At 31.7% G+C, this 16,838-nt stretch overlaps 7 protein-coding genes across 7 annotated transcripts, besides 1 other annotated feature; 1 reads left to right on the top strand and 6 right to left on the bottom strand.

Annotated features, from left to right (window-relative positions):
• Nucleotides 1–936: 936 nt before the first annotated feature.
• Nucleotides 937–2,172, bottom strand: TVAGG3_0609750 (snoRNA binding; the record flags this gene model as incomplete). The annotated part of the gene is made up of 1 exon (XM_001319518.1): nucleotides 942–2,162. The coding sequence occupies one exon, from the start codon at nucleotides 2,160–2,162 to the stop codon at nucleotides 942–944; it is 1,221 nt and encodes a 406-aa protein (XP_001319553.1).
• A 479-nt stretch (nucleotides 2,173–2,651) lies between these two features.
• TVAGG3_0609740 (uncharacterized protein) lies at nucleotides 2,652–3,456 on the bottom strand (the record flags this gene model as incomplete). The annotated part of the gene is made up of 1 exon (XM_001319517.1): nucleotides 2,730–3,407. One exon carries the CDS (start codon nucleotides 3,405–3,407, stop codon nucleotides 2,730–2,732), a length of 678 nt encoding a protein of 225 aa, XP_001319552.1.
• Nucleotides 3,457–3,608: 152 nt separating this feature from the next.
• TVAGG3_0609730 (calcium-binding protein family) lies at nucleotides 3,609–4,127 on the bottom strand (the record flags this gene model as incomplete). Its single annotated transcript, XM_001319516.2, has 1 exon — nucleotides 3,684–4,121. The coding sequence occupies one exon, from the start codon at nucleotides 4,119–4,121 to the stop codon at nucleotides 3,684–3,686; it is 438 nt and encodes a 145-aa protein (XP_001319551.1).
• Nucleotides 4,128–4,848: 721 nt separating this feature from the next.
• On the top strand, nucleotides 4,849–5,685 carry TVAGG3_0609720 (glycine-rich protein family; the record flags this gene model as incomplete). Its single annotated transcript, XM_001319515.1, has 1 exon — nucleotides 4,849–5,685. One exon carries the CDS (start codon nucleotides 4,849–4,851, stop codon nucleotides 5,683–5,685), a length of 837 nt encoding a protein of 278 aa, XP_001319550.1.
• A 2,144-nt stretch (nucleotides 5,686–7,829) lies between these two features.
• On the bottom strand, nucleotides 7,830–10,734 carry TVAGG3_0609710 (antigen BSP-related family; the record flags this gene model as incomplete). The annotated part of the gene is made up of 1 exon (XM_001319514.1): nucleotides 7,882–10,734. One exon carries the CDS (start codon nucleotides 10,732–10,734, stop codon nucleotides 7,882–7,884), a length of 2,853 nt encoding a protein of 950 aa, XP_001319549.1.
• A 448-nt stretch (nucleotides 10,735–11,182) lies between these two features.
• Nucleotides 11,183–12,001, bottom strand: TVAGG3_0609700 (uncharacterized protein; the record flags this gene model as incomplete). The annotated part of the gene is made up of 1 exon (XM_001319513.1): nucleotides 11,328–11,891. One exon carries the CDS (start codon nucleotides 11,889–11,891, stop codon nucleotides 11,328–11,330), a length of 564 nt encoding a protein of 187 aa, XP_001319548.1.
• Nucleotides 12,002–12,353: 352 nt separating this feature from the next.
• On the bottom strand, nucleotides 12,354–14,875 carry TVAGG3_0609690 (protein kinase protein; the record flags this gene model as incomplete). Its single annotated transcript, XM_001319512.1, has 1 exon — nucleotides 12,444–14,837. The coding sequence occupies one exon, from the start codon at nucleotides 14,835–14,837 to the stop codon at nucleotides 12,444–12,446; it is 2,394 nt and encodes a 797-aa protein (XP_001319547.1).
• A 427-nt stretch (nucleotides 14,876–15,302) lies between these two features.
• Nucleotides 15,303–16,224: a mobile genetic element.
• The last annotated feature ends 614 nt before the right edge of the window (nucleotides 16,225–16,838 follow it).

The following is a 16,838-nucleotide window of genomic DNA, read 5'->3' as shown; positions in this document are numbered from 1 at the left end:
CAAAAGTGACTTTTTATGAAGAAGTTCTCAAATTGTTTCAATTGCTAATTCGTTGTCATGCAAATCTTCCAAGTCAGCTAATGTTGCTTATATCATTAAAAATCACTATAATGATAGTCATACTAAGCAATTGATAAAATATTGATATGTAATAAAAATCAATATAAATTATTAATAAGAAATTTAGTATTTCCGCAAGAAATTAGTATGATATGTGTATATGTATATAATCATAGATTGTTATCTAATAAAAACAATATTATCGGATTTTTATCGATATTTTATCAAAATAGAGCAATATCAATGATTTAACATTGAATTTGTTTACATGTTGAATATTATATTATATTGAATCATCAATATTAGGTAAGATCTATGAATTGGAGAAAAAAAAATATAAATATGTTTAGAAAATGATATCATTGATATGTTTTACTTTAGTTAGTACCTGTTAAGTGATTTTAATGATTAATTATGAGTCTATAATGGAATAAAAATGCAATTGAGATAACATGTTAAAATTGAAATCACTTTAAAGTGATGATATTTACCAGCGAATGTTAATTCCACATTTGAAGAATTCGTATGTTTGATCGATGTTTTTGGTAAAAAGATCAATTGTCTATAGAATAATATATATTTTAAAAGGAAAGGCGCATGATGACTGCATGACATGAATAGTTTATCAGTAATTTGATTCAAAATTTAGTATTATCATATCAATTTAGGAGAATTGTTGATAATTTTCAACATTTCAGAAAATCTCTTAGTGGAATCTAAGAAATTTTCATATAGAGTGTGCTAATAATAAATAACGCAAAATCAAGAACTAAAAAGCTTAGGATTTTTTTTCCGATTATATAATTTCCAAAAAAAGATAAAACGATAAAAAAAATTAAGGTCATGTACATAATATGTATAAAAATAATGTTCTATTTATATTATATTTTGACAGCTTCAAGCTTAATTATATAAACACCTTGTTTTGTTTTAATTGTTGGGTGCCAACGACCAAGTCTTTCCTCGTAAGAGATCTGTACTGCGAGGAAATCACCGCGTTCGGAGAATTTCATGTCAACAACATATCCCTCCAATTTTACGTTGAACAACGGAACAATCTTTCTATCTTTAATCTCCCAGAAACGAATATATCCGTCGCAGCTGCCACTTGCGAACAGTTTTCTGAATCTGAGAGCTGCAACTGCGGAAATTGGATTTCCAACTCCGTGAGCGTGCTCTATAATGTACTGTGGGTTCTTTCTTGTTAAATCCCATAGACATAGCTGCTCATCAGATGATCCGGAGATGCACATCGTATTATTGAACATAGAAATACATTCAATGGACTGGAGACACTTTTTGGAGAGGAACAATAATTGTTTCTCTTCTTGGTATTTCCAAAGTCTAACTGATCTATCTGCGCCGCAAGAAACAAGTACATTGCAAAAATCTAATCCGAGAACGGAAGACTGATGGCCGAAGAGCGTCATCAGGATATTTCCGTTTGTACTATCCCATACTCTAACATTAAGGTCTTCTGAACATGAGAAAACTTCAACTCCTTTCTGATTAAAAACTACACCGGTCACAGACTTCCTATGGCCTTTTAATGTAATCGGTGTTTCATCACCTTCCATATCGTATAAAGTAACTAGTCCATCCGCTGAGCCAACAGCTAAAATCTTTCGTGAAAAATTATAATCGATTGAATTGACAGGTGCTTGAGCAAGCGCGACGGTTTCATGCTTCCTGAAACTTGGATTTGCTAAGTCATATTCTATCTTTACAACAGTTGCATCTTTTGATCCACTAAATATGCAGCCAGGACCAAAACAGAAACATGTTGGCGCAACTCTATGAGCGCGGTATCTAATTGGCTCTGGACTTTTTGTACTTAATTGAAGTTTGATGTCGTCGAATCTTGTTCCCGATTGTTCTTCGTAATCTGCACGTAGAACTTTCTCTGCTTCGTCATCATTATCCGCATTTTGTCTCTTGATGAATTCGAGATGCTCTTTTGCCTTTCTTATACGTTTTTCATCTGGTGTTTCAGTGAAAAAGTTATCTTGTTCATCTTTTTCGCCGGTATCGGAGGGATTAAAGTCTACAATCTCATCGGAATCGATCTCTTCGTCCTCCTCTTTCGTATTCCGGCGCTTCATGATAGATTTTATGATTGGACAGAGTAATTCAAATTAAAGCCAAAATTCTAAAATCATTGAAAAGTGACAGATCTTTTTCATTTATTTTCGTGCTCTCTCCAGACAGCATGATTTAAAACGGTCAATTTTGTTACCATTCGCACAATTACATCATATACTTGCGTTCTATCTAAATAATTCTTGTTATTCTTTTAGGAATCAAAATTGTCCTGCAAGAAAATGAAAGGATAACTCAAAAATTACAACATAATTGTTATCAAAAACTGGTTTGTTGACAATTTCTACAAAATTTATTCTAAAAATCCATACATATCATGCATATTATTATATTTTGATAATAAAAATTAACTTTATCACAAAGTTTACATTACCACTCAAGAGTGTTGTATGATCCTTAGTGGTATTTACTTTACATTTGTGAATTTAAATATAAAAATTTTTAATTTGAATTAAAATCAATAGTTTAAACTATAATTCAAGGTTCTACAACACGGATTTGATAATTTTGAGTCATAAATGCGGAATTAGAATCATTTGGAGATAATGATTTGAAATTTGATGCAAAAATTAAGAAACATCATTTTGATAGTATTGAATTGCTTCATTTAATGCTGTTATGATTCCCTCAGATGCTTCTTGGCTTAGATTAGGTTCTTTGAGTGATTTCAAAGAATTAATAAATGTTAATACACGTCTTGAACCGAGATTTGGAAAGAATGTATCTACAGAAACATTTGGTCCGTATGCAAGACTAAATATTAATATTCTAACTTTATCATAAAATGATAAAGGTAAATTTATTGGTAAAAAGTCTGCTTTCATAACTGAAGATAACGTATGATTGGGGTTTATATTCTGTACGATCGAAAGCTTTTGAATTGGTGAAAGATGAGAATTGATACAAATTAATCTCTTTTCTTCAGGGGTAAATTGCCTGAAAACATTCTGTATTTCATTTTGATTTTCTTCTGCATTAGCATTATCAATTTGAGCCCCGTTTTGGAATGGTCTTCCCCAAAATGATCGAATTAAATAGGAAATATCATCATCAGAGAGTCCAGCTATCTTAATATGTGTTGTAGTAACGCCTTGAGATTGAGAATTTGCTTTAGATGGATTATAAACATCTAATAACGTATTAATTTCTTGAATTCTGACAAGTTTTTTCTCTCTTAATAACTTGTTTAGTCTTCTGGCTTCATTGATTTTCTCAAGACGTTGCTTGAGCTGAACAAGCCTTTCCATTGGATGAATGGAATTTCAATCTTCAAAGTAAAATGATGACATAATGTGTTTAATCAACATATTTGGAGTATTGATTGATGATTTCATAATGATAAATGATCTTATTTGATCGAATTGAAAAAAATAATAATCAACTCTTGATGTTTTAGCAAATATTTTAATGTAGTATATTTCTTACTGTAATGTTTCAGATAGCGGGGATTTAAAAAGAATTTAAGGAAATAAAGTATAAAAATATCGTTTTACTGGAATACAAATATCGAACCTCACAAGACTTTATTGAGATAATAATGTCTTAGCAAGTTCTTTGATGTCAACAAAGCCGTTGTCAACCTTGAGAGCACTGAATAATTTTTCAAGCTGTGCATCATTAAGAGGTCTATCAAGTTTTGTAAGAACATCTCTTGCAACATCTTTCTTGATCATTCCTGTGCCATCTCTATCGAATAGTTGGAAAGCTTTGATAAGTTGCTTTTCTGTGTTAGCAAAGCAGCCAATATGATGGCAAATGTATACGAATCCGTTGAGTGAAAGTTTATTTGAGCTAGAAATATCTGACATGATGTCGTTCATCTCCTGACGTGTTGGATTAAGTCCCATAGAGCGAATAGCGCGCTCAACCATTGATGTCTCGATATAGCCATCTCTGTCATCATCGTATTCGTTGAATGCACGTGTAAATTTCTGTATTTGTTCTGGTGTTGGAACAGACATCTTTTTTTATTATTTTTTTCAAGGAGAGAAAAAATTCAGTTATGTAAACGTTTATCGGTTTTTCTTACATCAAATTACAAAAATTGTCAAAATCCGAAAATTCAAAAAATACACCTGACTCTGTCTATACTGCCTATTTTTGCAAAACTTTGAAATTTCTCATTTGACAGAATGCAGGTCATCTTAAAAAAATTCCCCAAACAGAACATACATGTGTGGAAGGTGATTTCCTTCATAGAAGTAATTACACCAATCAATATAGCACTTGTAGGTCATTCTCAATTCACTGTATTTATTTGGACGAATGTCTTGATCAGACATTAATTTGAGTCAAATGAAACATTTTTACCATCGTTCTCTAGACTGCTTCTCTCTTCAAGGAATGAAAATTTGATATATTTAAAACCAATGACTACCCCTGTAATTATTCTAGGTAATCAATATTAAAATGTCCAGTTTCATAAGAAATTATTTTGAGATTTATAATAATGGATATATTTTGTTTTATGTAGGGTTTCATATATGTTAGACTAAAGCGGTTAATATGAGTGAAACTGAAGTTAAGGAGAATCATCAATCTTTTTTTTTAGATTACTAATTGAATACTAAAAGACAATTTAATGTAACATATACTTTTGATTACACAGGTACTTCACAAGTATTTCATGCATTTCCTAGTATATTCAAAATACAATTATGGGGTGCAAGTGGAACGATATTATCAAATATGGGAGGAGAAAGTTGTTCTAAAGTAAAGGCAAAAGGTGCGTATGTCACAGGACTAATTAAAATTAAAGAAGTTATTGATTTATTTGTATACGTGGGAGAAAAAGGTAAAATAAACAGTAATTCATTTAATGGTATTCCCCAACAAGTCCTAATCTCAGGTGGTGGGGCCACCGATATTAGGCTTATAAATAACACTACATGGTATGATTTCAATTCTTTGAAGAGTCGAATCATGGTTGCCGCTGGAGCAGGATCGGGAGAAAGACTTTGTGGTGGGGATGAAGGAAGATTAGTTGGATTGTCAACGGATCAGAAGTTTACAGATTCTGGTAAAACTCAAAAAAACGGAACTAGTGGAGGAACACAGCAATCTGGTGGCTTATATGGGTGTGATGTTGTATATCAATCTTGCGGCGCCTCAGGAAAATTTGGAATTGGTGGATCTGGATACGCAGCAAAAGATTCTGGCCCAAGTGGGGGAGGAGGATACTATGGAGGCGGTGGGATATCATGGGCAGGAAGCGCAAGTGGAGGATCTAGTTTTATAAGTGGTTATCAAGATTGTGATGCAATTTTCGAAAATTCTACTGAAAATCAAATATATCACAGCGGAAAACCATTCCATTACTCAGGTATGTACTTCACCGATGGTAGAATGATTGATGGTCAACATGAGATGCCCTCAACGGATCTTATGTCAACTGAAATTGGTCATGAAGGGAATGGGTATGCCATAATCACTTGTATTGCTTGTAATGCTATTTATTCATGTCAAATGAATATTTATCTCATGAAATATTTTTTAATTACTAATTATTTCATTATTTTATCATAAAAACATAAAATTATTCAATAATAGAAATATTTCATAATGATTTCATTTAAATGAAATGATTGTTCATAATGATTTCATTTATTGTTGGGGCATTTTCTTAGGAGAGGGTAAATTTGAATACCATTCAAAAGTAAAAATTCACAATTTGTTCGATTTGGATATATAATCTATTATTATATATAATGTAATTAAGAAAAAAAATAAAATGACCTGCATATATTAATTATTTAGATTGCAAGATTCAAAAAAGCTATTAAAATTAGAGACTAAATAAATAGCGAATTGATTCATATGGATTTATGTAATTGTGAACATTAAAAGAGTTTATTTATTGATCTAATAAAAAAAGATAAAATATTAATGAGAAAATTGAAAGAATAGAGTGTCCCATTCACTCGTGTTGGTCGCAATGTATCATTCTGGGAGACATTGCCTCTGCATGTCTCCCACAATGGCACAATGTTCCTTGGAGAAAGACCTGGAAGGGGGTCCTTTCTCAAGGTCAGGGCCCCCTTCTAGTCTTTCTGGTCCTGGAAGGAGCGCTTCTGACTGGTCTGTGCGCTGCTTCCAGGAAGATCAGGAGATTGCTCGAAGTTCGCGGCAAGTGCATTCCGACACCTGCACTTGCCGCAACATATAATTGCGAGTGTCTGCTGCTTTGGTCAAAAGAAGCAGCAGACACTCGCAATGCGAACCGAATTGTCCCAGAAAGACCTGGAAGGGGGTCCTTTCTCAAGGTCAGGACCCCCTTCTAGTCTTTCTGGTCCTGGAAGGAGCGCTTCTGACTGGTCTGTGCGCTGCTTCCAGGAAGAACATGAGATTGCGCCAATAAGCTCCTATCAACAAATTTTGACTAAAAATATAAAGTATCCTTTTGTGATTTAACGAATAGCTCAATTTTAAAATAGATTTGATTCTAATAATAAATTGAATGAGTTTCGCTTACGTTTAGAATTTAATGATTTATATGATTTTTTCGTTCACAGAAGAGTCATTGATATCCAATATCAAAAAAACAGCAAAGACACACCATAATAAATGATATTGAAGCTAAATATTACATATTTCAACATATCTAAAAAATTATTATAAGATTAGATCTCATGCAATGCCGAGCAGTTTCCTAAAGCATAATTACTTATTTATACAGAATCAATTATATAATATTCACATTGCAAATTATATACATTCTCACGAAGCAACATGAAATAGACTGTCCGAATTTGAATTCAAATAGAGATCTACTTCAAAAGGATTTCTTACAATATGTAATCTCGATGTTGATCACTGGAATACAAGGGATGCACGTAATTTACAAATTGTTGCAAAAATAGTAGTGCAACAAAAATTTTATTTTTGGCTTGTCACTTGATATATAACAATTGCAAAAACTCAATCAAAAATAGGATTTGAACAACTTTTTAAAATTGTGAGAAAAATTCTATCGGCACATTCTATTCAATTTTAAAGTATTTCTTTCATATTCCAATCGATTATTCAATATTTGCCAATCACAAATTTTAGTTTAAAATTCAAAAAATCCCCAATTTTAATTTCAGATGAAATCTCGCAAAAATAACATTGTTTTAACCATATAAATATATATTTTATATATTGTATAGTGATTTTTTAATATTTTTATGAGTAAAATCGAGAGTGAGGAAATGTGGACTACAAAAAACGATAGAAATGAATAGTTTACATGGGAATTCAATACTTACAAGTATTCAATGTCACTTTTGTGCTCGAGATTTTGACTCTAGTATAAATGAAATGATTGTTCTTATTTTTTGTGTTCTTAATATCAATATTAAGCGTTCTACAACACAAATTTTTTGAAAAAAAAAATGCTCAAATTTGTTCTAAATTAGCAATTGAAGATTTTGATATCATCAAGGATTCTCCTCTTTGAATTAAAAAGAAGTCTATCTAGATAAGGATGTTCCCTCATATGTTGAATCCAAAATTTAGACAATGTGCAAGCAAATCTCATAAAAAATTCATAATTTAAATTTGAATTCAAAATGCTTATTTTAAATGCAAAAATCTCTGCATGACACACATATTGTGTAGAATTTAAGTTAATATTTCGCATATAGGATCCGAAACTAATAATATAAATAATATTTATAAATTTTTACTAAATAAAGAAAATAACTAAAGAAATTCAGTTTGCTAAAGTGTATTGTAGCAAACTTAAACTAATGTGTTACTTAATAATGACTCTGTGAAGTCAGATTTCACCATCTTTCTTGATCTGATGTAAAATGCGATAAGAATGATGAAACTGACTAACAGAAGTGAAGTAACAACAATCATAACGATCAACAATACATTATTTTTGCTCTTCTTTACATCAATATCTATATCTGCGTCTGCACAAACTTTTTGTCCATCATAAGTAACATTATTAGTTGCAAAGTTTGTTACTGATGAATTCGATACATGTATAGTAGTATTAGAGAAAGAAATTTCTCCAAGAACGTCTTGATTTCCGCAGAAATAAATATCAGAAAGTTTTTCGCAATAAGCAAACGCGTAAGGAGAAATTCCAAATATATTCTGCAAGAAAATTATAACCTTAAGATTATTGCAATAGCAAAACGCGTTGTTGTCAATGTAATTTAATTCTGAGGCGATGATAACTTTTCTGAGGTTTACACAATTCCAGAACAAATTGAAAGGAATGTCTACGATTGAAGGCGGAAGTCTCATTTCCTTTAGACTTGTGCAATCTCTGAATGCACTAGATTCTATTTCGGAGACATTGGAGACCTTAATATTCTCTAATTTGCTGCATCCGTAAAATGTATCGCGAGAAATCTTTCGGAGTTTATCCGAAAGCGTTAGATTGACAAGAGATGTGCACATCGATAATGATTTTTGGCCAAGGACTCCGAGATTCTCTGGAAAAACAAGAGTTTCTAGAGATGAACAATTTTCAAAGCAACTATCGCCGAATGTGTGGATTTTATCAGACAATTTGATAGTTTTTAGCGATCTGCAGTTTGAAAAGCAATATCTCTCTAACATTGACACGTTTTCAGGTAATTCAATTGATTTCAAACCAGAATTACCGAAACAATACTGTCTGATCTCTTGTATACCATTAGGAATCTTTATTGATTCGAGTTTGATGCAGTTTTGGAATACAAAACCTTCAATTGTCTCAAGATTCTCTGAAAGTTTGACTGAAGAGAGTGAGGAGCAGCTGGTGAATGTTCCAAGCCTTATACATGTAACTGAGTTTGGTATTTCTATTGAGGATAATGAGGAACAGCCGTAAAATAGTTTTCCATCGATTTCTTTGAGTTTATTTGAAAGTTTGATGGATTTGAGGTTCGTGCATTCATAAAATGATGCAAATCCGATGGTTTCTACATGATCTGGAATAATAATTTCTGAGATATATTTGTTATAAGCGAAAGAAGAGTGATGTAATGTACTAACTGTAGATGGGAAAGAAAACTTATCGGAATTGTAACATGCTGGTACTAAAATCAATTCTGCTTTCGAGTATGAGAATAAAATATTATTTTCAGAAATGAAATATCTGTTTCGTGGATCGCATTTGACTTTTTCGAGTGATTTACAGCCAAAGAACACGTAGTTTCCAATGGATTTTAATGTAGAAGGAAGATTAATTTCTTTGAGTGATTTGCAGTTGCAAAATGCAGAATCTCTGATTTCTTCTATATATTGGGAAAGAACAATCTCTGATAATGACGTTGAATCTTCAAAAGTAGCAGATTTCACAAATTTTATCGAATTTGGCAGAGAAATTTTAGAAAGAGACTCGCAGCCATAGAAACAAGAATCTCCAATATCGGATAAGTTGCTTGGGAGTTCAATATTATTAAGTAATTTGCAATTTTGGAAACAATTTTTGCCTAAAACTTCCAAAGTTGCAGGAAATGTAATTGTTTCGAGGTTATCACATCCTGAGAAAGAACTCGTACCAATGGTTTTAAGATTTGGTGAGAGATTAACTGTTTTCAGATTTCTGCAATAAGTAAAGCATAAATCACTAATTCTCGTAACTTGTTGTGGAATATCTATCGAAATAAGTGCATGGCAATCGAAAAATACGTTGTTTGCGAAATATTTTATTTTTGAATGAAGAGTAACGTATTTTAACGACTTGCACTTCTCAAAACATTTAAAGCTGATTTGAGTGATCGTTTCTGGAATGGTTATTGACTCGAGGGACGAACAATCGAGAAAACACCTCATTCCAAGCGATGAAATGCTTTCTGGAAATGTTAGTTTCTCTAGTGACTCACAGCCTTCAAAGGCGGATACGCCAAATTTGCAATCTGTCGAAGGTAAATTCTGGGATATTGTAATTGTTTTCAAACTATGGCATTGCATGAAAGAACTGTTACCTAGTAATTGTAAAGAGTTCGGAAGTGTTAGATTTGTCATGTCAACGCAAAATTCGAAAGCATAATCTGAAACAACAGTACAAGACTCCGGAATTTCAATGGATTTGAGATTCTTGCACCAATAGAATGCTCGTCTGCCAATGTATGTAAGAGAATCGTGTAATTTTATGGATAATAACGCATAATTGTAGCTGAAAACTCCTTCTTCGATTTTCAAGACATGTAATGGAAGAGTGTGTGTTTTAATTGAAGTGCATTTCTTGAAAGCTTCCTTTCCAATGCTTGATACAGTAGAAGGAAGTTTTATTTCAGAAAGAGATGTGCAATCAGCAAAAGAAAGCTCGCCAATTGTGTTAATGCTGCAAGATATATCGATAGTTTTAAGATTTGAACATCCTGAAAATACACTATTTGAAATTTCCGAAATTCCGGAACTAATTGTAACAGATTCAATATCTGTATTTCCTTCAAATAGTGAATCCGAGAGTTTTATTGAATTAGCATTGATAATAAGTTTGTTAAATTTAGATTTTACTTTTTCATTAAGGAGTTCTTGTGTTAAATCTCCATTTCCAGTAATAGTAAGCGTATCTTTATCCAAAGCAAATGAAATTTCGTTTGCTGATAAAGTCTGAGCTATGAAGAAATGGAAAAAGAAAAGCATTTGTAAAAAAAAAATGAATTGATCATCCGATTTTATAACACGATATTGAAATAAGAAGGGAAAATGATCACTTATCAACTTCTTACCATTTTTCAAATGATGCTAACAGGTTTCATACAGCAATTTTTTGGAAATTATCTAAATATCTAAATTAGAGTATAATTTTGATATATTTATGAAGAAAATTGTACAAACATAAAAAATAAAACTACTTTATAATTCCAAAAATATTTCATTTTTCTTTTTTTATTATGAAATTCATATTTTTTATCTTCATTTTTAAAATTTTGAATTTTTTTTGGAATTTTAAGTTTCAAAAAATGCAATATTAAGCATCCAAATGCAGTCCATTGGATTTCACCGGCCCTTTCCTTTATACACTCATCAAGCTTTTTGCTTTAAATCGTAATCATTAAAAAAAATAGGTTAAATTTAGTAAATCTATGATGTTTAAACAAAAAATATAAAAGGATGTAAACAAAAATCGAACAATAGCTAATAAAACAATAGCAATTATTTGTAATTACTGAGTTATTCTTCAATTTGAATAAATCATAAAAAGAAATATTCAAAATGTAGAATTTTCTTAATTATCAGTAAAACTGTTGTAAGGATTCGCGAGTAACTGGTTTTGGAAGATTAATCTTGATAACTTGTCTTTGGATGAATAATGTTCCAAGAGCTTTAATGATTGCTCCAAGAATCGGTATTTCTGATAAAGTGAAAGTTAAGAAATGGAATAATTTGACAGATAAGTAAAAATCAATGTCAAAACCATCAACAAACGTAAGTTCGATGCAAGTATCACTATTTCCAAGCCATGTGAGAAGTAATGTTGTTTTCAGTTTGATAACATCGATTTTCAAAATCAAATTTTTGCAATTAAATCCGACATCGAAAGAGGGACCAATATCTAATGTTATTGGAACTGCAATACGGATATCATCAGCTTCTTTCATCTTGAGTGTTGAAATGTGGCTGATAATTGGATTACTTCCAATTGAATTTAATTTGAAATAATTTGGAGCCATTGCATTAGAAATTGCGTTAGACAGCTTTTCAAGACCCTCTGGCGAATCAACTATCTCCATAAATCTCTCTATAGAGAAATTTAACCAATCAGTTGATTCTGTCACTGGTTTTGACTGTAATTCCATAGGAGAAATGATTTTCACGATCACAGGGATAATGAAACGCAATACAATCAGCAAAACAAGTATATTGCTGATAACTTTAAAGCAAGCATAAAACAATGGATCCATTTTATATAACAGGGGGAGAAAAATAATTTCTGGTGTCATTACACAAGATCCTCGATTAGAATGCTATATCGATGCATCCATGCCTTAAATTTGTTAGGGCATAGTAATTATTTAAAGAAAATTATAATATGATCATACTAATTTAATTAAACATCTGAATCAAAAATAATATTTTTCTTATTCTTTGATTAATCTAGATATGAATATGAAATCTACTAAACTCAGATGAAATTATGTGAAATTTTGATTTGATTTGTGTATGTTATTCAATGAAATTCCTGATGATGAATATGAATTAGTGAATTACTTAAGCTAATCTCTTTAAATTGAAATACAAAAAACCCTAAATGATTGTCAGCGACTTTAATAGATTAAAATCTTTAAAATTCAAACAACAAAACAACAAATATTTTAATATAAAATAAAAACAAGAAAAATAAACAAAATCTATACATTAGGAATACATTTCTTCAATTTGTTATAAGCTTCGATAAGGAACTGATCAGTTTCATCTTCCATTTTGATCATCTGCAAAGCAACGCTAATTACAGGCCTTACTTCATCATATTGTGCGGCCAACAACATAATTCTCAATGCGAAACTTCTTGGAATATGTTCCAAAAATGCAATTCTATTCACAACCTGAATTGCAGAATGAGGAGATTTACAAGCAGCAACTAAAGTTGCTTCTGCAATCTCACTTCCTTCAGACATCTCCTGGAAGACAGTATCTATTATATCTATGGACAACTGTGATCCTGTAGATGCAGAAGCGGCTGCTGCAACTATCATGCAATTCCGTAATTGATCATCGTCACTTTTTAGACAATTTTCAATCAAATTACATGAAATTCTTCTGGCGTCTCCTATACCGATGAGACACCTTGTAGCGGCCATTATCAATGCATGGTCGTTGGAGGAGAGACACTGAACACATCTGTCTGCAACAGCGGCTTTTAATGATGGACTGGCCCCTTGTTGAGAAACAACTTCCATCGCAAGCTTTAAATACGTCTGGTTGACAACATAAACAACACAGACATCAGCTGCACCGTTTTTACAGGCTGCTATGGTGATATCGGCATCGAATTCTGATAAACCGCTCGGAATTAATTCGATAACAGGCATAAGAAGCTTTGCTGGCACTGATCCTGCAGGAAGCATCCTTATAACAGCGGCTGCTTTCGTTTTGACCGCTGTTGTTAGGAAGAAAGCTGCTGCACGGCCGACATTTTTAGGTGGTCCGTCGACATTTCGCTCTACAGTCTCCCAACACTTGTAAACGAGGTCATTTGGAAGTCCATTCTTCTCAAGGAAGTCAATTAAATCTTGAAGAGCGGCTTCATCATCGTTTACTTGAGAAATTTTATCTTCAATTGCAGCTTGTTTCATTCCGACCTTGCCAATCTTCTCTTCCATGTATTTGACGAACATTTCTTTGTCTGCTCCGTTCAAAGTGATCTCGTTTGTCTGAAATCTTCTGATAATCTCATCAAATGTCGGTCTCCTATCAGGATTTCGGTCCCAGCAGCTAGTAGTAAGATCTCTGAGTGGACCATTAGTCGATTCTGGTATTGATGGCCGTAAATCATTCATCATTACTTGTGCAATAATTTGAGTACTCTCCAAACCTGAATACGGCAATTGGCATGTCATTATCTCCCAAAGTACGATACCGTACGCGTAAACATCGACTTTATAATTGTAACTGTGTGACGAATCAAGTAATTCTGGGGCCATCCAATGGGGAGTTCCAACGTTTTGAGTGTATAGTTGCTCTTCACCTGCTCCACGAGAGAATCCGAAGTCGCAGATGTGTACATGATAGTCTTTGTCCAATAAAACATTTAATGATTTCAAATCTCTATGAATAATATGCTTGGAATGGAGTTCCTGCATACCTCTAGCGATATCAAATGCGGCAATGGTCCTCATGGTCGTATCCAATTTGTGGTGCTTGTGTAAATCGTGGTACAAAGTATCATTTGGCATCCACTCAGTGACAATACAGAATGGAGGGGTATCTGTTGCACCAACAAAACCTATAAGACATGGATGACAACATGTAGCAAGAACAGAAACCTCTCTTTGGAAGGAAGCCAATTTTAATCCACTTAATTTCTTAAATTTAAGGCGTTTGATGGCTACTTCTTGGTCTGTCTTCTTGTACTTGCCGTAGAATACATGCGAGGAAACACCGGCGCCGATTTCTTTGATAACTTCGAAATCATCTAAATTTACTTGCCATTTTTGGTAAATAACTGGGATAGGTGAGAAAACTCGTAAACCACTATTAATAGTTTCGTTTTCGTATTGTTTTAAGTAAGTATTTACGCTATCTAGTCTTTCATTAATTAAATCTGCGACAGGATCATCTTCTGCGCAATTTTGTATGTACTGATTGAAAGAGGCAGCAATACCTCGTAAATCGAGAATATGATATTGCATCCATTGTGGGGAATCGATTTCAAATGCTTTTGAAGAGTTTTCATGAAGTTTTAAGGCAAGTTTTTGTAACCGCGATGTTAATTGACAAAGGGTAGTGGCAACCGAATTGCATGGATTTTCCAAAGTCGTATGCGACCAACAATGTAATTGATATTGACATAAAAGTTGATGTAATTCCCGCAAAATATCTAATATTGATCTATATGCAGCTTCTTGATCTGGTGTAATAGGATCATCTTTAGCATCTTGTGAAAAACATAATAAAAATCTTCGAAATTGGTTCACAGCGAACTCAAACTTCTTTCGGTGTACTGCACTTTGCGACGCAAGCTGTTCCAGTTCAGAAAGTTGTCTTTCAAATTCAGGTAAACAGGAACGAAGCGTTGGTTGCATTTTTTTTTTCGATTGAAAAAATACAATCATTAAATTAGGCATCTGGACAACAAATATATGCTCTTTATCATCATATTTATGCTAAATAATCAATGAAATTGGAGTGATTCGAGTTTAAATTTTATTTTTCTTTGAAAAATAAGCTGTTAGCCATTGTAATGATGCTGAAATAGATAGCATCTACAAATAATGTAATGAGCTCATTCAAATCAAAGGAAATCTCATATAAAATTTAGTCTGATATAAAGATCTTGTAATTATCAGATATGACACAGTACATAGTTTGTCGGCAATTTTATGGTATATTTATAGTTTCAAAGGATCTCAATGACAATCAGAGAAAGTCGGAACAAACAAAGTTTTGTGAAAACAATATGGAAATATTAACCCTATATTCACGAGCAGGAAAACGCTCAAGAAAGAGAGAATATTGAAAAATAAGTTTCTGAAATTTCAGTAGTAGGAAAAGGTAACTAAACTACTTTCGCCGATCCGATTTGCTCCATATTTAAAATATAGCTTGCATATGTAGAAGAAAAGCTAATTTTGAAGTACGCCTGAAATCCACCAACAGGATTTCGAGCTACTAAAAAGGTACTTTTAAATGTGATTTTTTTTATAAAAAATTAAATTTATTTTAAGATCAGACTAAAAACTAATTTTATGGAAAATCTATATCGACAAATTTATTACTTATTGGGTATATAGATTTTTTGATTATGGCGATTATGTCTGATATGCTTCCAATAAGCCAAAACACATTTCATACTGATTTCTATAAAAGGTATCTTTATTATAGAAGTGTAAGCTATATCTGTTTGTTTTTTTATTATAACAAATTCAAAATTCTCTTATAAGGATTAGATGAAATCTGTATTACTAAATCATTAGCTAAATGAAGGTTCAAATAGAAAGTAAATATCAATTTATATGATACTGAAACCAAATAGTTCTTTTAATAAAAGATAACACGCTGAAAATTATTGAGTATTTGCAAATCTCAAAAATCTATTGGTGAATTTGGCTCAACTTTTAAAATTATAACATCCATATCAAATCATAAAAGCAGACAAAAATTAAAGCCAAACCTATCGGCCAATTTTTTTTGATATTTTGATTTTTGAGGTATACTTTTAAAAGTGGATTTAAAGCACTTATGAAAAAACATTAACTTCTGTCGTTATGATTATTGATTTAGACAATAATGATTTTAATCTTTGATTATCAAAATACTAAAGTCATCTTTTTAACATTTGCTTGGTAGCATTAACTCAAGTCTAAAGTACTATTTTATGTGGCACTCTTAGAATTTTTGTATTCATTGTACACGCTGAAATAGTACCATTAAAGTTATGGCGGACTTTCAAAAAATAGTTTGGTCACCTTTGTAGTAGGATAGGATGGGTTTTGTGACTTTTTTTGTAAACGTAAGAATTCATACAATATCGAGCGATTTTGTATCATTTTTTTAACATATGAAGTAAAAAATGTATGATTCTTACGGTTTTTATTCTTACGTTTTTGAATAAATCAAGATTTAAAAAATTTTCAAAATTGTAAGACATTTACACTCAGCCCATACATAATGAAATAAAAAATAAATTTTTTTTAAAAAATAAATCATTAAAAAATTAACATTAATTTTAAAATAATTTATTTTTTTATTCTTACATAAATGACCCAACAAGTAAAACCAGATAAAATAGATTATCGAATTTTAGAGGATGGTGTTCCTGTTTATATTCAAAGATTTAAAGGGAAGCAATATTATAGAATTGTTAATCCTGAATACATAAAACATTTATTTAAAAAGGAAGACTGTGAATTATTAAACGTTAATGAATATGAAACCAATAAATCAAAATTGAAATATAAATATATTGGAAGTGATGAAAGATGCAAAGATAAAGATAAAGTTTATACAGTTTCATATAATGAATGGAAAACCAATAAGATAAGAAAACATTTAGGAGATTATGGGAAATGTTCTGAATTCTTTAA

The sequence above is a fragment of the Trichomonas vaginalis genome, chromosome II (assembly GCF_026262505.1).
Source record: "Trichomonas vaginalis G3 chromosome II, whole genome shotgun sequence".
Lineage (NCBI taxonomy): Eukaryota > Parabasalia > Trichomonadida > Trichomonadidae > Trichomonas > Trichomonas vaginalis.
The sequence above is the reverse complement of the archived record's forward strand: the minus strand, read 5'-3'. Positions and strand labels throughout refer to the sequence as shown.